Source organism: Anser brachyrhynchus, assembly GCF_964034855.1.
Source record: "Anser brachyrhynchus genome assembly, chromosome: 8".
In the NCBI taxonomy this organism is placed as follows: Eukaryota; Metazoa; Chordata; class Aves; order Anseriformes; family Anatidae; genus Anser; species Anser brachyrhynchus.
Genome location: NC_137702.1, coordinates 1,199,427 through 1,226,367, shown reverse-complemented (window position 1 = coordinate 1,226,367; position 26,941 = coordinate 1,199,427). Strand labels below are relative to the sequence as shown.

At 42.3% G+C, this 26,941-nt stretch overlaps 1 protein-coding gene across 1 annotated transcript; it reads right to left on the bottom strand.

The window, feature by feature from the left end:
- Positions 1–150: 150 nt before the first annotated feature.
- Positions 151–25,545, bottom strand: ANKRD13C (ankyrin repeat domain 13C). The gene is made up of 13 exons (XM_080601809.1): positions 25,002–25,545; positions 20,288–20,329; positions 17,020–17,124; positions 15,959–16,044; positions 14,539–14,584; positions 13,498–13,564; positions 11,632–11,776; positions 10,755–10,886; positions 9,600–9,761; positions 8,824–8,903; positions 7,283–7,381; positions 6,477–6,577; positions 151–4,845 (listed from the first exon to the last, which is right to left on the bottom strand). The coding sequence occupies exons 1-13, from the start codon at positions 25,333–25,335 to the stop codon at positions 4,715–4,717; spliced, it is 1,530 nt and encodes a 509-aa protein (XP_080457935.1). The 5' UTR covers positions 25,336–25,545; the 3' UTR covers positions 151–4,714.
- Between the last annotated feature and the right edge of the window lie 1,396 nt (positions 25,546–26,941).

Sequence of the window (26,941 nt, the reverse complement as noted above, 5' to 3'; positions counted from 1 at the left end):
GACCAATAAAATGCCCTTGCAGAATGCAGCAGTGTGAACTCTTCTCCTCAAATCAAATCCCTGCTCAGAGATGTACACCTCTATACTCTCAAGAGTACCACATGGAGGGAGCATCGAACTTGATTTTCACGTTTTTCACATGTTGAACAATTTCAGAATCAAACAGCATATTTTGGTCTTTATTCTAACAAATGATACAACCAAAAAATTACTATTAGTGAAGGTAAGTTAAAAACATGGACCAAAAAACTAGTAAGATGCAAAAAAAGTGACATTGTTTCCATGATAGTTACAAATTGTAAGGAAAATAAATGTGAAACTGCAGCATTACAGGAAATTTGTTAATACAGATTAAATAATGCAGTTATCCTTGCATGAATTAAAAATCGAGAACAAATACATTTAAAAATGGACAGTTGCTTTGAATATCAACAATGTGGGTTTCCAGCACAAATATATCCAGAGTTGTTTTTTTAAAACAAATCATTTGAATACATAAATCAAGAATTGCAGTAAAGTGAGTACAGTGACTGGAACAGCAGCTCCTTGAAAGGAAGAAGAAAACGCATTCCCTTTGACACAAATTAAAGCAATGTTTTGGAAGACCAGTAAAACAGTTTGGTTAAGAAACAACCCCTAGAATTTATTTGCAACAATTTCTTATTTCAGTTTACCAAAATTAGTGGCTGTCTTTTAAGACTTTTTCATAAAAAACCCTCTCATCAATCTGAAAAAATTATGTGGTGAGATCAGAGAGAAACACCACCCAAACTCTGCGCTGAGGTTGTCTCTTTCACAGCCCTGGTACCCAGAGATCTCCCCTCTGGGCATCGCTCCCGCACCATCAGCTTCACCTCTGGGAGCCCCACAGTGCCAGCAAGCATCTTAACACCATGGTTCTTGCACAGGCTGTGAAAGCTCCCTCTCCCAGCCCAGCTGTGTGCATCACAAGTGATACCACACAACTCCACTAGTAGGTCCAGAAATGCGTTTTTGTTACCCAGAGAGCCACATTGCATGGACTTGTGTTGCAGTGGAAGCCCCCACACATGCTCAGGTGGCATTAAAAACGTGGGAGCTGCTGGGCTTCTTGCTACGCAGCAGTAACGAGACAACCTCTGTGGATATGTGTTCATTGGAAAGGGACAAACCTTCCTTAATACCTAACGTGGTCTTAAGGAAAAGATGAAGGGAAAAAAACAAATTAAGTTCCGCTAGATCAATCCTGCTAAAAAAGGTAAGTTTTCCAAAAGATACCCGAAGAGGAGATCTAAGTGGTAACGGACACCAACGCCCACAGCACAGCTGGGGCCGAGGCTACATCTAGACGAGAAACACTTCACCCACCAACAGCGCCGACAAAGCTTCTGCGTGGATGGCTCCGTACTGACAAATACGCAGTGTGTCAGTACAATAAAAAAAAACACAACCTTGCAAGCAAAACAACTGATATTGGATAAAACATTTATACCGCTGTGGACACAGCCACCGCTGGAGAACCGTGCCAGCACAGCTGCGCTGCCAGGGAGCACAGCAGCTCACAGCCCCGGGGTGCTGCCGGTGGGCCAGCACACGGCTCCCCAGCACAGGCTCAGCCTAACGCAAGACACGTTCCTCTCGCTAACGAAGACTCCTACAGCTTTCAGTGTATTGATCAGCAAACCATGCCCAAAGTGTCCGTACGTTTTTAACAGTGTTTTAAAACTCATCACTAGGAATGTTTCAGACAGAAAACACATCACCAGAAGTTGGAAGGAAATGTACCGAGAAACAGTTCACCAATTCTTACTTAATGAGGCTGTCACAGGAATCTACAAAACAGTCACTGAACTGGAAAGGACAATCTGATGGAGTCAGATCATTCGGCTTCGGAGTAAGAAGAAAAGCAGTAGTATGTTCACTATAACAATGCAAAAAGACTACAGTCAACAAAACCTGTGTCCATTCTTCTCTGCTGACGCTCCAAATTAAAGCAAGCCTTAATATAGCAATCCACTATAAAAAGTTTCTGCAAATCTTAAAATGTATCAAAGTTAGTCATTGTGTAGTCATGAAGATTTAAAAAAAAAAAATCTCCAGAGTCCATGGAAATCACTGACCACATTTCCACAAACTGTAGTGGGCTTCAAGCCATACCTCACTTGCCACCAGAAGCGAAGAGTCTCTTCTACAGGCAGATGGAGATATACAGAACCCTCTATTTCACATAAGGCTACACTCAAAAGGTGATAACTGTTGTTAGTGGGTTTTTTTTTGCTTGTTTTTTGTTTAAAATCTAGAACCCAGTCCATTGCAGTTGCTACGTTGCCTAAAATACATAGCCCCAGCTACGTAGGCTCCTTCCTATGTGAGCAAGCTCTGTGATATTTTGGAATAACCGAAAACACAAAATAACAAAACACATGGTTCTTCCTTTCCCTGTAATACTGAGGAGAAAAAAATAAAAATAAAGATTTCTAACATTCACTTTATGAAGAAAAATCCTTCTGCATCTGCTGAAGTTTCCAAGCAACTTTATGGCACCCGTACTCTCCTCAGTTTTGTGCCTGCCACAAAACCTGATCCAGCAGCACTGCCCCAAACATTCTTCTCTGCAGTAGGTATTTGTAACAGAGGGCAACGGGAGTATTCGGCATTTGGCCCCATTAACATTTAATCCTGACCTCCAGCACCGACTGGATAATTCAGCCTCTACATACATTCAATCTGGGTCTCTTGTGGTAAGCATCTCAGCTGGTTCTAAGCAAGAACTCGAGGTGGGTGTCGATTTATACCATAGACGTAAAACACTTTAGGAATTCATAACAACTTGGAAGAACAAGTCCTATCATTCCTACCAAATGTTCAACATCTGCTATTGATACAGTACTCAAACATAATTACAAAAATTTTACACTTCCCTTTCTTTTTTCCCTATTTTTTTTATTTGATTTTGAATTAGTAACTCCAGTGTATCAGTCACAGTCTGCAAAGTAAGCACTACTCACCCACCTAACGTGCAGGTTTAAAGTGATGCTGGACAAAGATCAACCTCAGTTTCCTATTTTCACCTCATCTTTACTTTGCTGATAGTGATTCATCAGGACTCTATTTATAGAGTGGATACTGTATTTCTCTAGAGCAGCCTCTTTGGGTTTTATACAGATAGATTCCAGAAGTTTTGAAATAATTTCTCCTTCAGACACATTTCCACATTCTATCAATGTGCCTGACAAGTCAGCTTTTATTGCCTTGTGATAAGCTATCTCCACGTATCATCCGCGTGGTTAGTTAGGTTGGTTACCTTTACTAAGCATTGATGGTACTCTTCATAATAAATTTTGATACTTAACTCTATTATTTCCAGAAAAAGTTTTAACTACAGTGCACAAAGAATATAATTTTGAAAATATTTACATTTTTGTACAATTACACCACAGCACTTTAAATTTCTTAATACAAACAAATAGCACCATTAGCCTTTTGCACAAATTCTTTCTAACAAACCAAAAAGCTGGATTTTTGTCAAATTAGGAGACTGGAACCACTTGGAATAAGCTCAAGAAGCAGCTCAAGAAGCCAGAGTACTGAAACCCCTACCTATTAAAAATAATAAGGGGAAAAAAATGATTTGGAAACATTCTAAGCATTTGCAAATAAAATCCTCTAAGGTGAGCCCTATTCAATGTGCACTACAATTGAACTAACTTCAAGAAAACCTTTCTCCTCATACAAAGACTTGACGCTTGAGCTTATTGTTCTAGGAACTCTTTATAAGCACCCCATGTTTCCCAGCGGCTGCTAAATACAAATACGAGATAACCTAGTTGATGTTCAACCGTTACGGAGCAAGTCTCCTAAGTGAACATGACAGATGAAGAAGAGTGGCGACTTCTAGCTAATGAACTTCCGAGCATGCTAATCAACACGCATCATGGACACAGAGGCCTTTCCGAGCCAGTTTGAAGAGAAGTTATGTGCAGGGCCAATGAAAGCAAGATTAACGAAGAGCTCAGTGAAGAAATTAATGGTTCAGAGACATGGATAGCACCACAATGGATTGCACTAAGGTGCTAGAGGAGGTACCTTATTCCCTGCAGAGTGAATGCTATTTCTGAAGTGTATTGCAATAGAAAATGCAATTGTTTAATGGTTACCATTTGGTTCATTCAACTACAGAAAACACATTCCTCCTAATATGCATTCAACTAACATTCAAATTACTGAACTATACATAATGATACATAGTTTACAATTCTCAAAAACAAAGCTTGAAAGAATGTAATACGGTCATCTTAAAATATGGTGGGATGTTTTAAAGGACTAATATCCAGCTAAGACATTTCCACTTTTATGCTAATGGTCCAAGAGTGCTTTTTGTATCACCAAGAAATGTAAAAAAATTTAAAAACGAATGATAGTCCTCACAGCTGTTAAGTATTCTCAGGGTCATTGAGGTGTCAGACTACCACGCTTGCAGTACTGGATGTATAAAAGTGTGAACAACACAGCAGGAGACTTGCTGTAAATCAGGAACTAGATTAGATGCCCGTTAGAGTGAGTATCAGTACATCAGTCATTTGATGCACGTTCCCTTTTCTTCTGGATTAAGTTTATCCCTTCCTTTATGGCCCACTCCTTTATCTATACCTGTGGGCTATTTGCATCCATTTTGCTTTCACTGTGGTACGCTGGTATTATTATTTTGTTATTCACCATTAACCTTCCAGTTTAATTAGAGATCAGGAAAACGGCTGGGGTCCTCCTTGTAATCATCAGGAATAGTGAATATGGATTCATCAAATTCATCGTAACGGAACTCCTGAAAAGTCACAGTGGCTGTGATGGTGGGAAATACAGGAATATCTAGATAGGAAACAAACACAGGGAAAAAATCAGAGATACACACGCTTACCAATAATTGCCAACCATTATTTAAGGATTTGTAACTTCAGACTTGCTTAATATGTAGAAGCTTGTTTATTATTTCACAAGATGGCAACTCAAAACTCCTTAAAAAAAGGAGGCTCTTTAAAGTTACTTCAGAAAATGCTCAGATACCCTGAGCAGGGAAACAATATCCAATTCAGTACACCATTCCAAAAATATTAACATAATAAAGTCAATGACTTCCCTTTCTTCATGCAGACTGATATCCAGGGAAACCTTCCCCTACTGTTGTGGTTCAGCCTGTAAGACCGCTGAACACCACGCAGTCTTTCACTCCCCCCACAGTGAGACTGGGGGCGCGGGAGAGGGGAATTGAAAGAACTTTGCAAGAACTCATTGGTCGAGATAAGGACAGTTTAATAAGAAAGAAAAAAGGGAAATAAAAACTAGTAACAAAGCAAATAAGCAAGTGATGCACAATGCAACTGCTCAGCACCTGCTGCCTAATGCCCAGCCCAGCCCCGAGCAGCACCCCCCGACCCGCCCCAGCCAAGCCCCCTGTTTATTGTTCCCCATGAGGCCATTTGGGATGGGACATCCCTCTGGCCAGGTGGGGACAGCTGTCCTGGCCCTGTCCCCTCCCAGCTCCTTGTGCACCCCCGGCCTGCTCACTGGCAGGACGAGCTGTAAAGTCACTGACCTAGTGTAAGCACCTCTCAGCAACAACTATGCCAGGGTTGTGTTATCAGCACTGCTCTCACCCTAAATCCAAACCACGGCACCACGCCAGCTACTAGGAAGAAAATTAACTCTATCCCAGCCAAAATCAGGACATACACAGAGGCTTTAGTTAAGCAAACCCACTTTAAGTCGGAAGTATTTTAAATTGAAAAAGGATTATATTTTAAAGCAAACATTAAATTGAGGTTGAACGCTTCAGAATTATCCTCATTAAAATGGGCTTATCCATGAAATAACTTAGTAAACCAAGCAAAAATCCAAGCCTCAATCCATAAACAGAACTGTGCAAGTGTGATAGGAGGCAGAATACAGTCTGTTCAGAATGTCCAAGCTTAAACAGCTTACTGGTATGCAAGAAATCCTCTAACATTTAGAAGACATACTATTACTCTTTGACAGTTTGTGCTGTGATAATCAATACCCATGAATAAATTGTTTCATACATTTCTATTTGGTAGCAAGGGTAATGTTTTCACTTCTATTTATTTGTAATTGAATAATATGTCACCAATAAACTTTGAGAAAAAAGCAATACAAAAATGCTACAAAGTACTTAACTCATGACTAAGATGATGCTTTAAGGCAAGGACACTTCAGCTTATCTGTATTATTCTTAGAACAAGACCCTAGCATTAGGAAAATGTAAATTACAGAGGTCTCTTCCTGGCTAGGGCTATAATCTCCTTTGAGCTGCAGATTTTTTTTCAAACCAAACATTGCAGTACTGTAACTACGTTCCCCTGAAATCTACAGCAACACACTTATGTAAAAGTTCTTTGCCGAAACTCAACAGAATTTTTGGACACGCTGTATAGAATAAACACACATTTTGGAAAAATAAACAAGAATTGTTAGAGTAGCCTTACCTAATTTTACAGGAAAGCCTGGTGGAAGCTTCATTTGAACAAATTCTCTAAGTTTGTTAAAGTGCTTGAAGGGTGCAATTACTTCTAAAACATTCAATAATCTGGAAAGGAGAAAAGATTTCATTACCAATTGTTTCACAAGCTTTCCCCTCTGGAAAAGACAAAAATAACCCGAAGAGCAAGGTGCTGTGAACACACAGATTAACCTGTTAAAAATAGAGGAAGTTGGCCTGAAGATGATACAAGATTTTAAGAAGTAATAAAAGGTGATAAAAAAGGATTTGAAAAGCTACATCATGCCGACTGTACGTATGTATAGCTTCACTATCATCGTCACATTCAGTTCTTAATGATCCATACTGTACTATCATCTGCATACAAACATCAAGACATTTGTTTCTTGCCCTCATTTCACACCAGAAGCTGAAGCACTTACTACCACACCCTCTTTAGAGACATATGGAAGCTGACATGGTTCCGTATCAACCTAGAGGATATAACTTTGTGCTAATACTTGTTATGGGCACAAGTGGCTTAGTATTCTGTAGAATCAGGCACATGAGCATTGCGACAAGTTCACAACAAACCTCACCAAGCCCCTGGTCTCACCAGGTAAGTGCTTAGCTCTTCCAAGAACAGGCATGCCAGCAGTGAGGTCTGTAACTTTAACAGTTTGCTTGCTTAACAACATGACTTCATTCATGGTTTTTAAACCACCGAAGTCCCTAACCTGAAGATACAAAGCATTCTGCATTAACATATTTCCTACAGGTAAGTAATATTTATGGTCAGTAATTTTGACTTACGATTCAATTCCTAAGGGAAATTCCTGGCTCATAGCTATTGTGGCTTTAAAGGTCTTCTTGCTTTCTTTGCAGACCAGCTCTCTACCCAGATGAGGAGCCCTGCAATGGGGAGAAGGACAAAGTCATTTTTTCCCTCTCAGTGGAACCTCAGTTTCAAAGGAAGGAATCAAGACTCAGTTTTGAAAAGCCAGTAAAGAATCCCAAAATTAAAGCAAATACTTCAAAACAGAAGCTGTACATAGAAAAAAACATCAGTTGGTAGCCACCTCAATTTAGATTCCTATGAGTTCTGCTAAACCTGGAGACAAGACAAACAGTTAGGGAAAAGACAAGAGTCTTCAAATAACTGCACATGAGCCTTATATTAATAATTGCTATAGAACGGCAATTACCTAGAAATACATTCACCAGTTAGTTGCAGAAGTTAACCAAAATAGTCTGTATGTGAACAAAGTAGCAAAGTTTAAGTGTTAAGTTTGTTTCATAGTCTCTTCACAATCTCAGAGAAAGCAGAAAAGTTATTGTCACTAGAAGACAATAATGGAAAGCAGGACAAAGCCAGAAATAGAAGAACAGACACAAGGTAACAGACGTTACTGTCATCCGATTTCTATTAGCTAGAACCTCACATTTCCATTGAACACCCTTTAGGTTATCAGACTATTAAATGCTGCTCTTATCAAAATAGACACATTCTTCTATGTGGATCAAGCATAACCTATTTATTATGCTTGAATATTTATTCTATTTTAAATACAAAAATGAAAGTGAAAAAATACATGTGCATTTTTAATAAGCCTGAACTGTAATATCATCATCTTCCCTGGTTACATCTGCCTGTAGCATAACCTATGGTATCTGTGGGGGAAAAAAAAAGGGCTTATTTACTTGTGGGCCCTTCTACATTGAACAGCTGGATAACATTCAACTCTTGAAAAAAAAACTCAACTGCTTGGATCTTTTACAAATGAAGGTACTGTAAATGAATTTAAAATATAACTGCTCACTACCTAAATACATGCCTAGAGGAGAGCATCTTGAAAAAACCTCACTAATACAAGGAGTTCTGTATGCCATTGTACTCCAGAAGAAGTGTGTTTTCGCACACTGACATTGCTACTAGGCTCATTAAATTTTAAACACCGTGAATTTTAAACACAGTGAATTGGAGTATTTATTACTATCACATGAAGAGATCAGCAAATTACAGCAATGAAATTGACAGAAGAATCTTCCTTTAAAAAAAATGCCAGCTAAGATGCACGTATTTTCAAAATGTTTAAATTTCAAGCCATAGGTACCAGGCACATGACCAAACAGTATCTTTATCGTCAACTGATTGTGCGTACAGGTATCAGCTTGCCAGCCAGTTTCTTCAATCCACAGACACACGTTAAACATCGAAGCAATCAACAGCAAGATTCCTCTGTCCCTTGAAAACTAAAACCAAAAGCACCCACAAACCACAGGACAGTGAAAAAAAGTACCAGCAACCTAACGGTGTCTATGGAAGTTAATGCCAATGAAACAAAATCACTTACTTTCCATTTTCAGCAGATATGTACTCTTCCCATGTAATTGTATTGGGTGATGGTGGAGTAAGTGACTGCCGTCTGACAGGCTGTTCAGAGAAACAGGTCATAGCTGTTTATCTTTCCATGTATTCTCTTAGAATTTTGCTATTCAACAAATGTACTTGGTTTGCAGCTGATACTTCACATGGCTTTTCCATCCCCTACTCTTCCTTTCATAGGCTGCATTTAGATATTACGCCTCAAACAGCAATTTACACAAAAGCTGGCTGTTTTAATGCTTTGGTTAATCAGTTAATTCAAGAGCCTGAATGACAAGTAACAAACCACAAACTAATACAGAAATAAATTAATCCTTTTTAAAAGGCTGTATGCACGCTCCCAGATGATGTCTGGCTCATTCTGAATAGCTCTTGATTTCATGGTGATAATAACAGGCTTAGTCCACTTTAATGAAGCTAAAGGAAAACATGATTGAAAAAGAGAACCAGAAGGGCATTCTAAACAACAAACATTTGGTGTAAAGAACTTAGTGATTTGCCAAAGCTAAAAACATCTTTTATTAAGATACTAATTATGACTGAAATACTCAATATATAATCAAAGAAATTTCTCAATGTGTGCACTAATCAGGATAATTAAACTAATGACTACAATTACACTTATAGGTCATATTTATTACTTTAAAATACAGTCGTAATAGAACAAAAACATCCATAAATTATTAGTGTGAAAGTTTATTCCCTTCTGCAAAAAAATCAGTGTGAAGAATGACATAAGTATACCTCAAAATTTTGTTCCATTAAGTTGCCACCTTTACTCAGGCTCTCCATGATAGCTTTATTTCGAAGAATATCCTCTTCACTGAGATGTTCTCTTCTTTTTCTTGATTCTAATACAAGTCCATTAACCAGGTAGAAGTCTGCCAAAAAGTTTCCTACTCTTTCCTATAAGAAAGGAATTAGATGTGAATTAATTGCAGAAGATAAAATAAAAACATTTAAATTCCTGTATATACACATAATTACATTACAGTATGACGACTACAGGATTGAAATGTTGTAATTTCAATTTACACAACCAACCACGTGAGCTATCATTGTACACTCCCAATACCATACATACAGCACAAACACAAGAGTTCCATCAGAAAGAAATATTTTGTATCAATGGAAACTAAATGAGAAGAGATTGTTTAAGAATCTGAGAGTGGCCAAGGGAAATCTGACTAAAAATTCCTTCAGTGACAAATTATATTATAGTTTACATGCATTGGTTTTTTTGTTTGTTTTGGTTGGTTGTGTTTTTTTTTTTTACATGTGTAAAATATGGATTTCTTATTTCATGAAAGGAAAAAGTTCCGAAACACTAGCTCAGCAGAAAACTTTCTATGCATGGCACAACTTGACATCCAGGTGAGAACAAAACCTTTCAGAGCTAGTCACCGGAAAGCAATTTCCTACTTAGAGAAGCTCTGAAGGTGGCTGTTTCAATGTTTTCACAGCTAAGAATTTGTACCTCAAACAGCATGACAAAAACTGGAAGGAATGTGCAAAGGAAACTGCACCCAGAATGCTTGCATCTTCCTGTGTTTCACAGACACAGGAGCATATAGGAGAATCCTTACCATAAATGCTGGCATGAATTTGCACAGACTATATAATCACAGAATAAAGTTATTTTCTGTACAGTCTGTTTCCCCCCCACACACACCAGCTACAGTTATCTGCTTCCAGGCTACCATTTTCTTAAGAAGGGAGTCCTTCAGATACACTACGTGGTCAAAGTAGGGACAGTAGTGAGGGCAGGGAAAGCATCACCACCCCACCCCACCCCTCAAATGTCTTATTCTTTCACTTTTTTCCCCAATCATGTTGCCATAAGACTTTCTGAACTTTGTCCCTGGCAACGCCAGACTGTGAAATCTTCTTTTAGCTTACTGTTTTGTCTTCTCGAAAAAGCCATCCTGTTTGGGCACGCGTGAAGGTAATTGATTTGGTTGATAATGTTGCTGAGTAAATATCACTGCTCATCAGAATGTCAACCTCTTCCTCTGTTTCCATCTCCGATTCCTAGAAGGAAAATTTCCAAATACAGCAAAGAACCGATGATAAATTATTACTTCTTAAAACCTAAGATCAATGCACCTATTCTTTTGGAACCTTTCCCAGAATCAGCATTTCCTGAATTTTCAGCCTGTTTTACAGAAGCTGAGCTGGTTAACAAAACAGTTTCATCTCGGACATTTTATCTGCATTAATATTTAAGTGTGACTTACCCTGAAGCTCACCAGCCACACCCTTTGCATAAGCAAAAATCCATGCTTAAGTGATTGGTGGGTGAAGCTATAATTATAAACTCAAATAAATACTAGGGGACCAATGAGTCATACCCTTGCACTGTTTACAGCTACATTGGCCACAGAGTGACTGAACGGGTGCAAAGCAGCAGCAAGCAAGCTTGAAAACCTACCCGAGGACACTCAAAGTAAGCCCACTGGAAAGATGAAGCGTCATGCTTCAAACTTGAAAGCCTGTTTACCTACTCAGAATGAAACAGTCTTTTCTAACAGGATTTCATACTCTAGGTTTTTTCCCCATTTAGAAGTCTGTATCCAAACACAGTTCTTCATAAGACAATTTTACGTCACCAACAGAGCTTTAGTTACATCAGCTGAACAAAAAAATACTTGGTTTGTATTACTTTGTAGTTTGGGTCTTTTTGAGAGGCACACTTTGTTTAGTAAATTCAGTCAGACTTCTGATGGGCAGTAAAAGCTGGAGGTACTTCACACCCTGCGTTCACACGGATACTCACCTCGTGATGTATTCGCTGGTAAACTTTTTGTTCATTGTCTAAAACTACAAAAGATTCAGAGGGCGCTGCATCACCATTAAAAATGAAGCTTAAATCCCCTCGTTGGCACTTCATGTCTGTAAAGTCTATGAGAGTTGTGTCCAGCCTGTGAAAATACACCAGTATTTTAAAAGAAGTTACCCGTAAATACTCAAATAGGCTGGTACTTTCTGTTTTCAAGCAGAAACTTTTTTTTTTGTCACAACCAAACACATTAAGACCTAAGTCTTCTCAAAATATTCCATAAATTAAGCCTGGATGTAGAAATAGAAAATTAGTAAAACCACTTAATAGGTTTCACATTACAACGTCTACCATCAAAAATACATTTCAAGCTATTTTTACACTAGCTTCATAGAATAAGTTCCATCTTTCATCACATGCCAACATCTCGCCAGCATGCAGCCAGTGACCGTGGTGGCCAAAAAACACACGAAGGAGAGACGGCAGAGAGCATGAGCTGCTGCAGACCCTCAGACCAGGAACGACCTCCTCACAATGCAGACAGGCCAACAAGCACCTGCCTGCCAGCAGGGACCACCCCGTGTGCCCAGGTGAAGCACCACCTGGAACATCTCACTACATTTGGGAGAAAAAGTGGAGGCTTCAGCTGGTTCCAGACTAACCTGCCCTGGGTGCTAGAGCACCCTTCATATTGTACATAATATAATTTAAAATACAGTGTTTTATAAAGAAAAGTTCATCTTTATTTCAAAGCTGACAGAATGAGGAAGTGACAAATTACGTAGCCAGCATGTGCATTGAGAAATGAAACTACTCCATGAGGCAAGCATCCTATTCCACAAGGAGCAGCAATACCAGGATGCGACCCATCTTAGAGAGAGGACTAAAAAACAGACTGAATTTTCATTTGATATATTCTAGTTACTGTTGCTATTTTTTTCTCTCCCCAACACAAAAGAAAGACTTCTGCTGACCTGAATAATTCAGAGACGGAGCCAAGGAAAAAGATCTCTCTAGCAACTCATATGCATTATTGCTAGAATATTTACTCCTCCGAAACAGATGGTTAAAGAACCTGAATTTAGTATCCACTTCAGCTTTAAGGGGTGATTGCTTAATGCTCATCATATATTGGCCTCTGAATTCAAGAAAGAATCTGTATCTATTTCCTTTGAGAGCCAGTCTCATAACTCCCAGCTATACAAGCAGAGCAGAGAAAGAAGGAAAAAAATGCTCTCAGACTCAAATCTGACCTACAAAGTCATTCCATATACCTATGCTAAAAGCTTTAATATGAAAATAACTTTCTATAGATATAACCTTCTGAATCATAACTTTTTTTTCCCCGTTAAAGTTTAGGAACCTAAACTGAAAAGACAATTGAGTCTGAAAACACAATCTAAACCAGTTGAGCAGCCGAGAAAAAGTCCAGGATTTTGTGAATCTTTCTCACTGAGCATTTTAAAAAGAGAAACTATACGACTTTTCTTACTCCATAGCCTGGAACAGCAATATTTCCCCACAAAATACTAGAAGTTCACTTACTGGATTTTTTTTATATTACAAATACCAAATTCCTTTTTTTTCGGTGTCATGTCTGGTAGATACAGCCTTACGCAGCTCAACTGTTTTTGCTTTATGTTAAGTGACTCAGGAATTAGAGCTAACAAACTGATAGTGGAAAAGACGACTGTAGTTCAAACCACTTCCTGCCTCTGAACACCTACGTACCAACACAACAGTGTTTCACAAGCATCTGCAGATTCCCTGGTGATTTCTTTCACACCACACTGGAACCCAGCATTTTCACTAACATACAAATATTTGTGACTTAGGAATCACAAACCACAAATCAGTACTTACCTGATATTTATACCTTGTTTGTGTATTTTACAAGCATCAGAAGGCAGAATTCGGGAAAGTAAAGGCACTGCAAGTAGGGACAAAGATTATACAATTAGAACATTGAGGTTCCTCTGCAAGATATTTCTATTAAAACTATACCTCACCTTGAATTTCTACGCATTGTAATACAGAAATACAACATACCCATTTTCCATCACAATCTCTATACAAGTACAATTGACCTACAACATGTTTTTCTAATCAATAACTGTAAGACTGATACATAATTGTACAGAGTACCTTCAGCATTGGGATAGATCTTTAAATATCCTTGTTTTAACTGAGCTAAACCATTTATAGATTATAAAAAATTTGTCTTGTAGCTGATTGAAATTTTAATTTGATGATTTGATATTTTACTTAAATATTTTATTATACCAGCTGAAAGCCCAGCTACAATTAAATCGCAATACACACAAGAAGAAAAATCCAATGCGCTTTGTTTTAAAATTACAAGTAAACATTAAACAACCGGAGGAACTGAGAGTCAGTCCAGTATTCTGAGATGCATATATGAGATGCAAGCTGTCCTTATTTTAAAAAGCACCATTTACTTTATAGTATCAAGTACTTCAACTATGCTTATACGTAGATATATAAAATTACTAACTTAAATTTCCACCAGTAGCAGATGATATCACCAACATATTTTTAAATTATTCAGACATGGTGACCATTAACACATTCTTGCTAATTTATTTAAATTTTTATTCTTCTGATAGGAGGATGAAGAAATTGAGAAATGCTAAATGTTATACTGCCACACAAAGAAACTAAGATTAAGGCTTGAACATTGTACCACGTAGCTGCACTGAACTGGAAGTTGGGCATTCAGAGTACAGACTGAAATTCAAGGAATTAAATGCCACCAGTCCAGTTATTCAACAGGATCGTGAATTTTCAAAAATACAAATCAGAAAAAAATTCAGCTTGAAAGAATTAGTGTGTTGAAGACTGACTAGGTTATCTCCCTATGAAAACGAATGTGCAACCACTTACCCCAACTTTGAAAATCCCAGTGAAGCTCTAGATAGAAGTCACCTAGCTGAGAGGAAAAGAATACATTAACAAACATTTTAGTCTAAATGAGAAGTGTAAAATTTGTTGGAAGTTAGAGGCAGAATTGTGCTCTGCCAAACAAAGAATCCTTTTTTTACCCTCTGATGCAAGTAGTTGAGTCAATACTGAAATTAAACGTTTCTGAAGCTTTAACTACAGTAGAATCAACAATGATAAAGTTATGTAATTCATTTAAGCTAGCATTTTTAATGATTTTTTTTGTTGAAAAAATTAATACAGCTATTAAGCTGTGGATTTGAAAAGACTAATGGTAAATATCCATTAAAAAAACTAAAGACCACTGTTTGCTTTGATTGACCACATCCAGTCACAGGGAATTATATGTTATAGCTTAAATTAATGAGTCAAGTTTCAGCTACCAGTATCCACATATACACATTTCATACTATCTTCTGGAAATACACAATACCATAAACGCACCAGTCAATTTCTTCAAGCTATATCCAAATGCAAAAGCAAAGCAAGGATTGACATGATTTAAAAAAATCAGCAATGTTGCCAATAGACTGAGGTAGTCATATTTTTCCACTCCACTACAAAAACATGCAACTTTAAGACAGGTCTTGCACTAGTAGGAGCAAGGAACAGCAGAGCTGTTTTAGTAAAGCTGTCTGCTTGCTGTCACACAACTCAATTTTCTTCACTTCTAGTTTTTTTTCCTCCCTTGGATCAATGAAAAACATTGAATATGCTCTGCTCATGTTTCTAAGAGTGCACTACTGACAGAGTTTAGCTCAGTTTTCTGATATATCGTTTAATTAAGATAACTGGTTTGCTTTCTGCAAACCCACTCGTTTTTACCATCTGACTATGCAGAAGCTCACTCCACACAGAGGGAAATAAACACCCGTGTTTTATAATCACAGTTCTAGCACACTACCAGTAGCAGTAAAACGTTGAAACTGAGGAATCTGACCTTTTCTTCTTAGTCTCTCTAAAGTCAGGAATGTTTTACTGTGATTGAGAAAAACTGGCTGCTGCATGCAGATGAAGAACTAGACTGAAAAAAAAACTTTCCTTTTTTGGGTTTAAGGAAGCCTTAAAAGTCAAATGAAAAGTGCAGATTTCTTTAACTTTTAGACTGCAAAGATGACTAATAGGTCTTACACAAAAATGGTTGAATTCTTAGAATTTGAGGAGGAAGTATCTTAAAAACACACACAATTCTGTGACCTTTTAAAATGGACATTGTAAGCTCAGATTACTATTAAGAGCAACTAGATTTGCACAAGCACGTAAAAAGTCTTTTTGTAGTTTGCTAGCACATCCTTACTAAATGAACATGAGCCACTATTTTCTACCACGCTTTTGTCAGCATAACTGCCTTGAACTTACTTACCTCCTTCAGGGCTTTTAATAACCGAGGTCGCTTTTCTTCAACACTTTCCCTGGACTGCTGTTTCAGCTTCCTTAGGAGTGCTGTAACTAAACAGAAATTAACGATAAGGAAAAGGTATGCTATTTGGTTGTTAACTGCAGGTTAGGGTTGGCATTCAACATATTTAGAAAAAAAAAATCAATGCCAATGTAGCATTTCATTAGATTTATAGTTATATAAAGTAATTATAGTTTATAAATATAAAAACAGTTATATAAAGTAATTATACATAACCCACTATGATCACAACAGGAAGAAAAGCCTCAAACTGTTTATATTATGACATTCAATCATGTCAGGAAGGCTTTTTACACACGTTTATACACATTTTAGTAAACATGTATATTACTGAACATGAGCCTACAGATAGAGAAAATTCTTCAGGAGTGAGGAGACTATATGCAGAATGTTGTTAGTGTAATACACACTAGTGCATTAATATCCTGTGAAGTAGAACAGCAAGTTTTCTGATGGAAGACATGGTAAAAATAAATACTATTACACCCACTAGCGAGCAAAAGTAGAATAATTTACTCTTTACTACTTCATATCTGAAGTAATTCACTTCAGTCACCGTATTTGTCTATTGACCTGCTGAGATACAACATAAAAGCAGTATCCCATTGCCAACTGTTATATCATCCATATGGCTACTATGCACAGACTAGCTCCTATTAAACAATCTCATATAGCTGAAATCCATTCTGACACCGTAACTCCTAATTTAAATACAGAATGCTAGTTTATAACTTCTACAATGACTTTAAGCAAAATCTTAACTCTGCTCAACATTATGTATCCTAATGCAATTTCTTTCCTATCAAGGTAAGGAAATGGGCATGTGTCAAGCTTGTCATATCGTATTTAAATATTAAAAAAAGTTGATCTGATTAGGATAAAATCTCCAGAGAACTTAAGTGTGGGTATTATATAAAAAAATAGCTTGAAAACCTTTGTTTTCCTATCCTGAATGAGGTTTCCGTTTCTGATTAAATGGGAAGCAGAGGTTCAGAGGTTCTTACTCATTTGTCTGTCTCCGTAGCTGATGGCTTCTGCAAGAGGGCTCCATCCCTGAGCATTTTTCACCTTTACTGGAGCATTATGGGCTAAAAGCAAGTGGGCACATTCTGTAACAAAGCAGTAATAATTATTTACAGTAAACATAACGGATCCATCAATATCATTCATGGAAACAGTAACATAAAAGAAACAGTAGATATTCAATATATTAAACGCTTTATCAAAACACACATCCAAATTCTGAACACAAACTATAAACCCATTTTTAAAAACATTTATGTAAGTACTTATAGTATTTTCCTATTAAATATGAGCACTAAAAGCATAATTGGTAGTCAATGACCAATTACATCACCACTGGAAGAATTTTCCTTCTGCTTCTTATATTTTGCTTTTTATAAAGAGGTATTTTCGTAAGTGTGTGTACATCCTCCCTCTATATAACAGATATTTTAAAACTGACGTCACCTCTCTCCAATAATGCACAAAGCTATATATTTATTAGGCGAAGTTTCATGCCCTTCCACATGCGGCAGCTGCGCGCAGGCTCCCCTCTCCTTATCTCACCCCCTTTGCCCAAAGGTCAGTGGTGAACTCATTTCCTAGAAATCCACATGAGGGCACAGAGTTTTTACTAAGTCTTGAGAACCCTGTGCATACAGGAGGAAGAGAAAAACCTGTCATAGCAACGGATCCCTACGTGCTACAACATCTTGTGGTAACATGGCATCTACAGGAGGCAAACAAGCATACTTTGACCTCGGAAAGCCTCAGAGTATGCGCATGACACGCTGTACAAGCGATGGTTATGCCAGGACTAACGCTGTGGATAACGGAGCCCTGATAACACAGCACACCACCTGCAGGCTCGCGCTCCCCCAGCACGGAGCTGGTACTACTGTGCACTACGCTTTTTGTCAAAGCCTCAGTAAGAGCATGCATCAGTGCCCCCCGATGCCTGGCATGCACGTGCCGTGCTGTCAGAGCAACGTTAACGTCCCATAAATATCACACAAGTTCCTAGCGTAGCCACAGCTCAGCCTGCATTCCCTTCCCTGAGGGTTAAAGCTGGTGAAGGAATCAGGAGCGGCCCCTAGAACTAAGAAGGGGAGGAAGCTTTCAGTGCGTCCATGTTCTGAATAAGCTGCCCTCGTTTTAAATGGTTCTTCGGTTTCTAACTATGGAACGTTTCCTCAGCGCATCTCATTAAAACCAACCTGACCCATCTGCGAGTGACACAGCAGGATCAGCCTGGAGCTGTGGGCCGAACAAGCCGGCTCGTTATGAATAGGGCAGTCACGAATAGAGGGACTTCCTGGATTCTTCACCCGCAGGTGTTACAGGAAACCCTACCAGCCATGCAAGATACAACCACCGTGAGTCACTGGCAAGCACAGCGCGCGGAGAGGAAGAGATACTTCACTGGTGAGTCCACCATCTTTGCGGTAAATAAACAAAAGCCCTAACTACTCTGCCCACAAACACAGAGTGGTGTTTTTGTAGTTGCTTAGATAGTGCCTATCAATAACAGCTCTGTACGCTGAACAGGCAGATAGGCTTCGCTAGCCAGATCACATTTTCAGATAGACACACGGGATGTAAATTCACCCTGGAATTCACAAAAGTCCGGCTATAATGCTGCTGCGTAGGGCTGAACAGTCTATGTGCACCAGCCCAGAAAGACAGAAAACTGACCTTCAGGATCAACGAGACACTACCACGGCAGTAAAGGACCTGGGCTTCGTGGTGGATCAAAGACTAAGCAGGAGTCAAAGTCAAAGCAGCAAACCCAGGTGCTGTTCTTGACATCACACGCAAATATTCCTGCTCCAGTCAAGCTACATAAAGGCTTACCGTACACATCCTAAGTGGTTTAGGGTTTCACACGTGGGACAACTGACAAAGGAGCCAAGAGGGGAACTGCAAACTGAAATCTCAAATACGCAGCCGATGAGAAAAGGAGCGACAGGAAGAACTGCCTCTCCTTGCCATACTGTGCTGGGGGTTTGTCAGCACTGAACAGAGAGGGCTAGATGGAAGGTAAAATAACTCAAGTTCAAAAGAGACTTAGAATTCAACTGTACTGAATTAAAGGTGATAAATTCTTCCATATCAGTGTTATTGGAAGAAAGGTCTTTGTTCAAAATCGTTCGTACTTGTTGGTGTGGTATGATACCATTGTAGCTGACAATAGCTCTGCTGCGGAGCAGTAGCACATGCCAGGTGCAGGACTCCCGTGGCTTACCAAAACCAAGGCATTCTTCTTTTTCACTACTGAAACAAGATTTTTTCTGTCATGGAGACTGAACAATTACATTCCAAGTTTCTTCTCCAGTCTTAAAACATGCCTACTTCAACATTTTCTATTAGAAATAGAAATCCCATGCCTTGAAAACCTGCTGTAAAAAATTCCCAAAGGATGTCTACAAAGATGACAGCCATCACGGACCAACAGGCTCCATGGTCCTGTAGCCTCATGCTGGGCCCTGCGCAGGGCAGTCAGTCTTGAAACACAAGGAACAGCTAGGCAGTGGGTCGGAAATCTGAATCAAGTGAATGAAGGAGTATATGAAAGACAGGGAAGCGATTTTCGCTCACACTGACTGACTTACTCTAGGAAATATTTTTATTTGTAACTGGGAAAAAGCTGAAGAGGGTGGTTCAAGACCTCCAGTGAGCAGATTAGTAACAGCCACAGTGACACTTAACCAGAGAAGTGTTGAAGAGGATAAAGGGCACCACCACACAAAGGGGAATTAATAAGCATTCGGTACCATGCATTAACAGCACATTAAAATAGAGATCTGCCTGGACCAAGTCTCCCCCCACTTTAACTGTCTGGACACCAAAGAGGAAACGGGCACGCATATGCTTGGCTCCATTGCTTAGAGGTGTTTCTTGTTTCACAATCTTCTATGCTCTTCCGAGTTTCCTCCTAACTCTGTAACAAGACAGAAGCTGGACCCCCTCACTGCTCTTGTTCTAGGCTCAAGGAGGAGCCCAACTATTACAACTCCCTCCCCGGTATTCCGTCCTTCCAACCTAGCCCATTGCCTACCTCATTCCTTGGTTTTGGCCTGACCAACAGCCCTAACTTCTCAGACTTCTCTCTTCCAAATCTGCATGACTACTACTTTTTTGGAAAACCTCTGCTTTGAAGTAGTTTGAAACACAAGACTGCATTCAGGAAAAATGAAAAAAAAAATCTTTACTGTTGCCCCTAAGCCTTCAGGATAATTTAAGAGCAACAAAATTGATGTTTTTACCAACCTTTATGCCCCAACATCACAGCAAGATGCAGAGGAGTGTTTCCTAAAATAAAGTGGAAAAAAAAAGATATTAGATTCAACATAACAGAAACCATTGCAACTCCCAGTAGAGTTGCATACACAACTTAGTATGTATTAAGAAACTTCAGGTACACGACCTAGCGAAGGAGCACACCAACATACACCAGAGCAGTTGCATTTTTAAGCAAGTCCTACGTACAGTCTTTTGATTATATTTGTTAAAATAAATACAGCTGGAACATTTCTTGGGTCAACAGAGCTTTTTAATTACATCTTGAAACTTGCTCCAGCCAAAGCGGTACAATTACATCTTCAAGAAAGCGATAACCCAAACCTCTCACTTACCATGGCCTGACAAGTATGGTATTTTATAAAGAATGACATATCTAGGGTAAAAGCTACTCAAAGATATGATACTGATTAAAGTTTAAGAGCATATTTTATGAATTTTTCAAAGACTTGGTATACAATTTTCTTCTAAAAAAGCAAATGGACAGGTTGAAAAATAACGGTAACTTCACTAAAAAAAAGCACATTGACCTTTTGGTTAGTTTAGTGCCATGTTTCCAAAGAAAGCTTCCAAGATTATTAGCAGGTATTATAAGCAGGACTGCTTGACTGGCTACACATGCGACACGTTTTGTACTTCTGTTCTTAAACACGCACAGTAAGGGACAGGGAGTTGTTTTGCTGGATTAACACTGCTAACAGAATTCTAGAGCATTTTATTTTTGTAACTTAAGGCTGTAAAATCCTTCCATTTAACTGTGTTACTCTGTATGCTCAAACATTTTCTAGCAAAGCTAACGAAACGTACTGGCAATTCCAACACGTGCGCTTGATTTTAGGGGTATTTCACAGCATCGCGTTAGCAATAAGCACTCGCTGCACACCAGGGATGATGCCCTGCACACCCAACAGATGTGATCCAAAACATTCATGGGCTGCTACGCACGGTGATTACCAACGTACTGCAGTATCACCAAATCTCCCATCAAGATAGGCAAGCAGGCAAAGGCAGAGTTTACAAGCGGTTTTCGATCAGCTACTCAGCACACAGTACAAATTATTCCTGCGGGTCACTAAGGCTCTCAGACAGCTACCTCCCAGCCCACTGTGCACACCCTAACTAGGCTAACCTCAAATTTTCTATTAATAGATCTTGTAACAACTGCGAGCCAAAGCCATAATCCTGAATCCTGGATGCACGCAGGCTTGGTTAAGGGATGGAAAGGACGCTCCTGAGCAACGAGCCTGAGAAGGAGCCCGACGACACGCTCAGAGAACTCAAGTTACGCAAGTCCGGGGAAAAAGCTTTCCTCACCTTGTCAGCACTTCACCAGGAGAAGTGTGTACCTCTGTTCTCTCTTCCATTCGTTACTTAGTGTAAGAACCATGCTTTACGTTTACTTAACAAAGGACGCTGCATACTAGGAGGCAGGCGGCCCCCGTCCGTACAACGGCCTGGCACTCTGGGAAGAAACAACAAAACGAAAGCTAACCGGGCCTCTGACAGCTACACTGAGAACTGGCAAACCTCTCAGCTGATAAACAGGAAATGCAGTTGGGCAACAATGTACGTCGTTTCAAAACTCCTCCGGACAAGGCTCTGAGCTGCCTGATCTGATTTGGCTGCTCTCTCTGCTTTGAGCAGGATGCTGGACGAGGGTACCTCCAGAGAGCTCTTCCAGCACGGGCTTTGCTTTGATTCTGCAATCTTCATCGTGCCAAAAAGTACGGAATTCAGAACTGAACTGCAATCCGACCGTGCTGCAGCCTCCAGCTCCGCCACCCGGACACGAAACACGTCCCGTCACCTCATCACAGCAACTGACCGGGGAGCTGAGGCTCCTCTAGGACGGCCCCCACCCGGAGCACACGGACTAATTCTGGTCACAACTAATCTGACGGGAAGCGCACAACTTTTCACGCTAACCCGTTTTCCCTACCCGGCACAGCTAAGCTCCCCAGGCGGGAGGCTGGGAGAGGGCAGCTTCGCTCCTTCCAGCCGCGAGGACGCCCGAGCAGCTTGGGTGTCAGGCTCCGGGACGAGCCGCGGCGGCAGCGCCAGGACCGCCATGACGAGGGCTGCACACGGGGCTGCCACCCGCAGGGAGAGGGGGTGCAGCCTCACAGCGCCGCTGCTGACCCGCACGGTTCAGCTCTAATTATTTACAGCGCCCTTCTTTTGATGACTTGAATGCAATTTAATCATTATTTGTTTGATGCGATCATTTCTAGACGCTACAACACCAACGTGCAGATACCTGAACAGCTGCGATCGCATTCATCTCCTGTAGTTTCTCTTCTGGCAGCAGCCTGATCCACCACCTCAACAAGCCTCGCTTACCCCTGCCATCTACTGAAAGTTTCCTCAACACTGACAGCTTGGGGAAATCCGCACGGACGCTCCCTGCCCGAGTTCAGGCCGTGTCGCCCACGGGGCCTTATTCTGGGACTGCAGCAGTACAACGGGGCCCGAAACCCCGCACGCCTGCAGCCAGGGCATGCAAATAAAAATCGTTTGCGCAAACACACAGAGCCCAGCGCTGTCCTAACGGGAGGTCAGAAGTTCTGCGCGCACGCACGTAGAGACCTCTGGCACGCCTGCGAGGAGGACGAGTGTTTTTCTGTGGTAACTCAGCAAGATTTGTCTATTCCGAAAACAACGTTTTTATTTTAAATCTATGTTGAAGCTTTTAAATGTGCATTCTAGCAAAAATAAAAGTAACCTAAAGCGTACACCTACAAGTTTCCCCAAAGAAACCCTCTTTAGGAATAACGACACTGGCCGTACCGACAGGTGATGCTTTTTTTGAGGTTAACTCAGAGAGCTAGGCAGGCTGCGCTCCGTTTACAACACACAGCCAGTGTTTGTTTTACCCGAACACCCTGAGTTTAACATTCTCCAGGACTTGGCTTCTCTGCCCTTAACCACACACTAAAAATGGAACCGAACTATAAACAACAATTGTTACTAGAAGTTCTTCCTCCCCTCCATCACTTCCTTATCACGCACTAGGACTCTTCTGGCTTGCTTCTGAGCGTAACCGTAAGCTGAAGCTATCTGCCCAGGTAACTCACAACTCAAACACGTAAACAAGAGACGGGTGGATTCAGGCAGAAAGAAAATAACAACAAGGAAACGTTCGTCAGGCCTTTGGAACATCACATCGAGGGTTTGGTTTTGATTTTTGTTTGTTGGTTGTTTTTTTTTTTTGGTTTCGTTTTTTGAAATCTAAGAGCAAAGAAACACTGAAAGTAAAAGTCAGGAGAAAGAGCAAGAGATAAATCTACAGCACTCCTACTGTAATCAGCAGCGAGAAAGCAGAAAGACATTCATTTGAAAAGGATTTGTATAGGTATGTAGATATACAGACACGTGTATATTTATATATGTATATAAAAAGCCGGTATCGATGTTTGTGACACGCTGAAGATGATAGTGCAGCAAAGGTGTGTCAGGAAGTGCCCTCAAAGTGCAGACACTAAGCTCACAGCGATGAGCTATTCGATGAGGAATGAAAAGAGATGCAGGGGAGAAGTCAGCGGAAGGCATACAGTGACAAAATTTCTTTCCGAGTCTGTTGCTTTCATTCTCCCAGCCTTTGCTGCAACGCTTGGAATGAAGATGGCAGGATAAATATATCTGTGGCTATATTTATAGCAAACCACTTAGAAAAATGTTATGACAGTTGTAAGAAATACTCCTCCCCATCTCGACTGAGAAAACTGAGCTGCAAGTTACACCAGCGTGCGTTCGCTTGTTGCGGAGTGCCTGGTATCATCACGGAGATTGCTTTTCATTGCTAATTATTTATTCTGCTGATTGTACCAATTCTGAAGATTGCCCTATCTTAATACGCGATTTTACTTTATGTAATACAATTAAGCAAAACAAAGGGGACGTTTATCTCCCAGCCAGAAGAAGAGCGTAACTCTACCCTGTAATCACAACTCGTGCAGAGCCCACATCCGGCGCAGCTCCCACTCTCCAGCAGAAACGTGTCACGTTACTCCCCAAACAGACAGGAAACGCACAGATGAAAACTAACCGTGGAATGCAAGCTGACTCGACGGGGAAATTTGTTTTCTAACCGTGTAAAATATTCCCCAAATCAAACATACTATTTTAAAATAGCCAGGTTTTGAATATTTACACGTTTTAAAGTAACACGAGGCTGATACTTCTGCTGTTGCTTCTCTGTCCAAAGCGAGCCTGCAGGGGAGCAGGTGACAAAATTTCAAGTCCCAGAAGCGAAGAATTAGGTTGTCAGTTTGTTTGGTTTTTTTTTTAAGCCTGGGGGGAAAGCTAAAGATAACCCCACCTGCAGCCAAAGGAGCCGCTCCTAAGCGACCCCCATACATCGTCAACTCCAAAAGTGGACAAAACTTAAAGAAATAAATACTTTTTTCAACGATGCACCTTTGGACACGAAGCAAGGCCTGGTACGAGGAAGCTCTTCCAGGAGGACGCCAGCAGCAGCGAGGGGCTCGCGGGTGCCGACAGAGCCCCGAGAAGCCCCGGCCAGGCGGGGCAGGGTCGCGCTGCCCTGCGGGAGGCCCCGTTACAGCCCCCCCCCGCCACCTCCCCGCACCGCGGGCGGGCCGGGGCCGGGGCCGGGCGCTGAGGCGGGCGCCCCCCGGCCGAGCGGCAGCCCGGCGGCGGCCATGCCGCGCGGAGCGGCACTCACCGTGGCTGTCCTTCTGGCCGATGCCCTGCGTGCGGATGAGGGCCGAGAGGCGCCGCACGTCGCCCTTGAAGACGCACTCGTGCACCGGGAAGTGCGCGGGGCCCCTGCCGGGCTCGGCGGCCGGGCCGCCCCCCCCGCCCGCCGGCGGCGCCTTCAGCGCCTGGGGGCCCGAGGCGCGGCGCCCCCCCCCGGCCCGGCCGCCCTTGCCGCGGCCCGCCGTGAAGCCCCCGCCGGGCGCCGCCGCCGCCTCCTCGTCGCCGGGCCCCAGCAGGCCGCCGCCGTCCTTGCAGGGCCGGTGCTCGCGGCGCACCGAGCGCAGCTTCTCGCCGGTCATGGCCGGCCGCGGGAGAGCCGCCGCCGCCGGACGGAGCCGCTCACAGCCGCGGCGGCGCCGAGCCCCGGCCCGTCGGCATCACCCCGCCGCCAGCAGCCCGCGGCGCCGAGCAGCCGGCACCGCCCCTCGGCCCGGCACCGCCCGCCCGCCCGCCGCCGGGGCCCGCTCAACGGCCCGGCGCCGCCGCCATCTTGGCCGGCGCTTCCCGCGAGAGGCGCGGCGCGGGGCGAGACTGGCGGGCACCGCGAGAGAGACGGGCAGCCCCGCCGCCCTTATCGATCAGGCCACGCCCCCTCCGCGATCAGGCCACGCCCCCCGCGATCAGGCCACGCCCCCTCGATCAGGCCACGCCCCCACGATCGGGCCACGCCCCCTTTTTCCCGCCCCGCGCCGCTCCCCAGCCCGATCCCGGTGCGGAGCGGTGCGGAGCGGTGCTCGTAGGGGCGGTGTGCCGGGCTGCAGGCACGCTGTGTGCTCCACCAGTGACTCCGGGGGGAGCAAAGGGCAAGCGGCCCGAGAGCTGAGCTCTGCGGGGATGGACTGAGCGCCCTCCTGGGCGCCCGTGCTCTTCGTCCAGCTTGCGGCACCAAAAGTGGTCAGGGAGCGAGGGCACCTCCAGGCAGAGCTGGGGAGGAGGAGGAGGAGGAAATAAGGCTTCGGCACCTGCCGACATCGGTGTGGCAGCACGGCTGTTTGTAACTCTAACAGGGAATTCTAAATAAGCTAAAAATGTCACTTTTATTCTACAGTCCGTTGGTCCGTCCTGCAAGATTTCCCCAGCTTTTCTTGTTTCTGGAGGAAATCCAAACCCATTTCCAACAGACATCAAGAGGCTGACGCCATGGACGCAGTCAGGCGATGGCAGCCCCACCGCCCGTCTGCCAGCAGGCCCCGCGCCGCCCTTGGCCCCGCGTGCTGGAGGCGTGCGCGGTGCAGAGCCAGTCCTAGGGGAGCCGGGCTCCCCCCACCTCCTTAGGTGCTCAGAGCTTCACGTTTGTTGCCTTTGTAATTACCGAAGGCCAGCCAAGAGCAGACACAGGCATGAAGTCACTGTTTACCAGCTTATTACGGAGCCCCTTATTCAACCCAGCAACATAATGAATGCATTACTAATGGCAACTGCCCCGTGGAAACCGGAGTTTGCAGTGAAGGCAGATGTCCTCCCTCGCCAGGGCTGTGCTGAACCATGACTGAGCGCCTACAAACCCTTGAGAGTTCTGTTTTGCTTTGTTATCTAACTATCTGACAACTTAACTTCGTCATGTTTGTATTCTCCATCTTCCTGAGTTACTTAACTTGCCCCTTCGAAGCACCAGGCAATTTAGATAAGAGCAGTAGGATCAGATACTGTGACTGCGCCGAACTGCATTTTCTGCAGGTTTCTGGGCTGTGAGTCTACGGAAACTTCACTTACGGGATTCCTCGTGCAGGAAGTCAGTAACAGAGAAGCGATTTCTCGTGGGTATATTCCTGTAGGAACGATGCCAACTTTTTCAGTGTGTAGATGAACAGGTCACAAAACAGTAATAATTTTGGACCCTGCCACGTGCCCGGGCACAGCGCGGGTGGCCGGTCAGTGGGGCCCGCAGCGCAGATCCCAGCACGG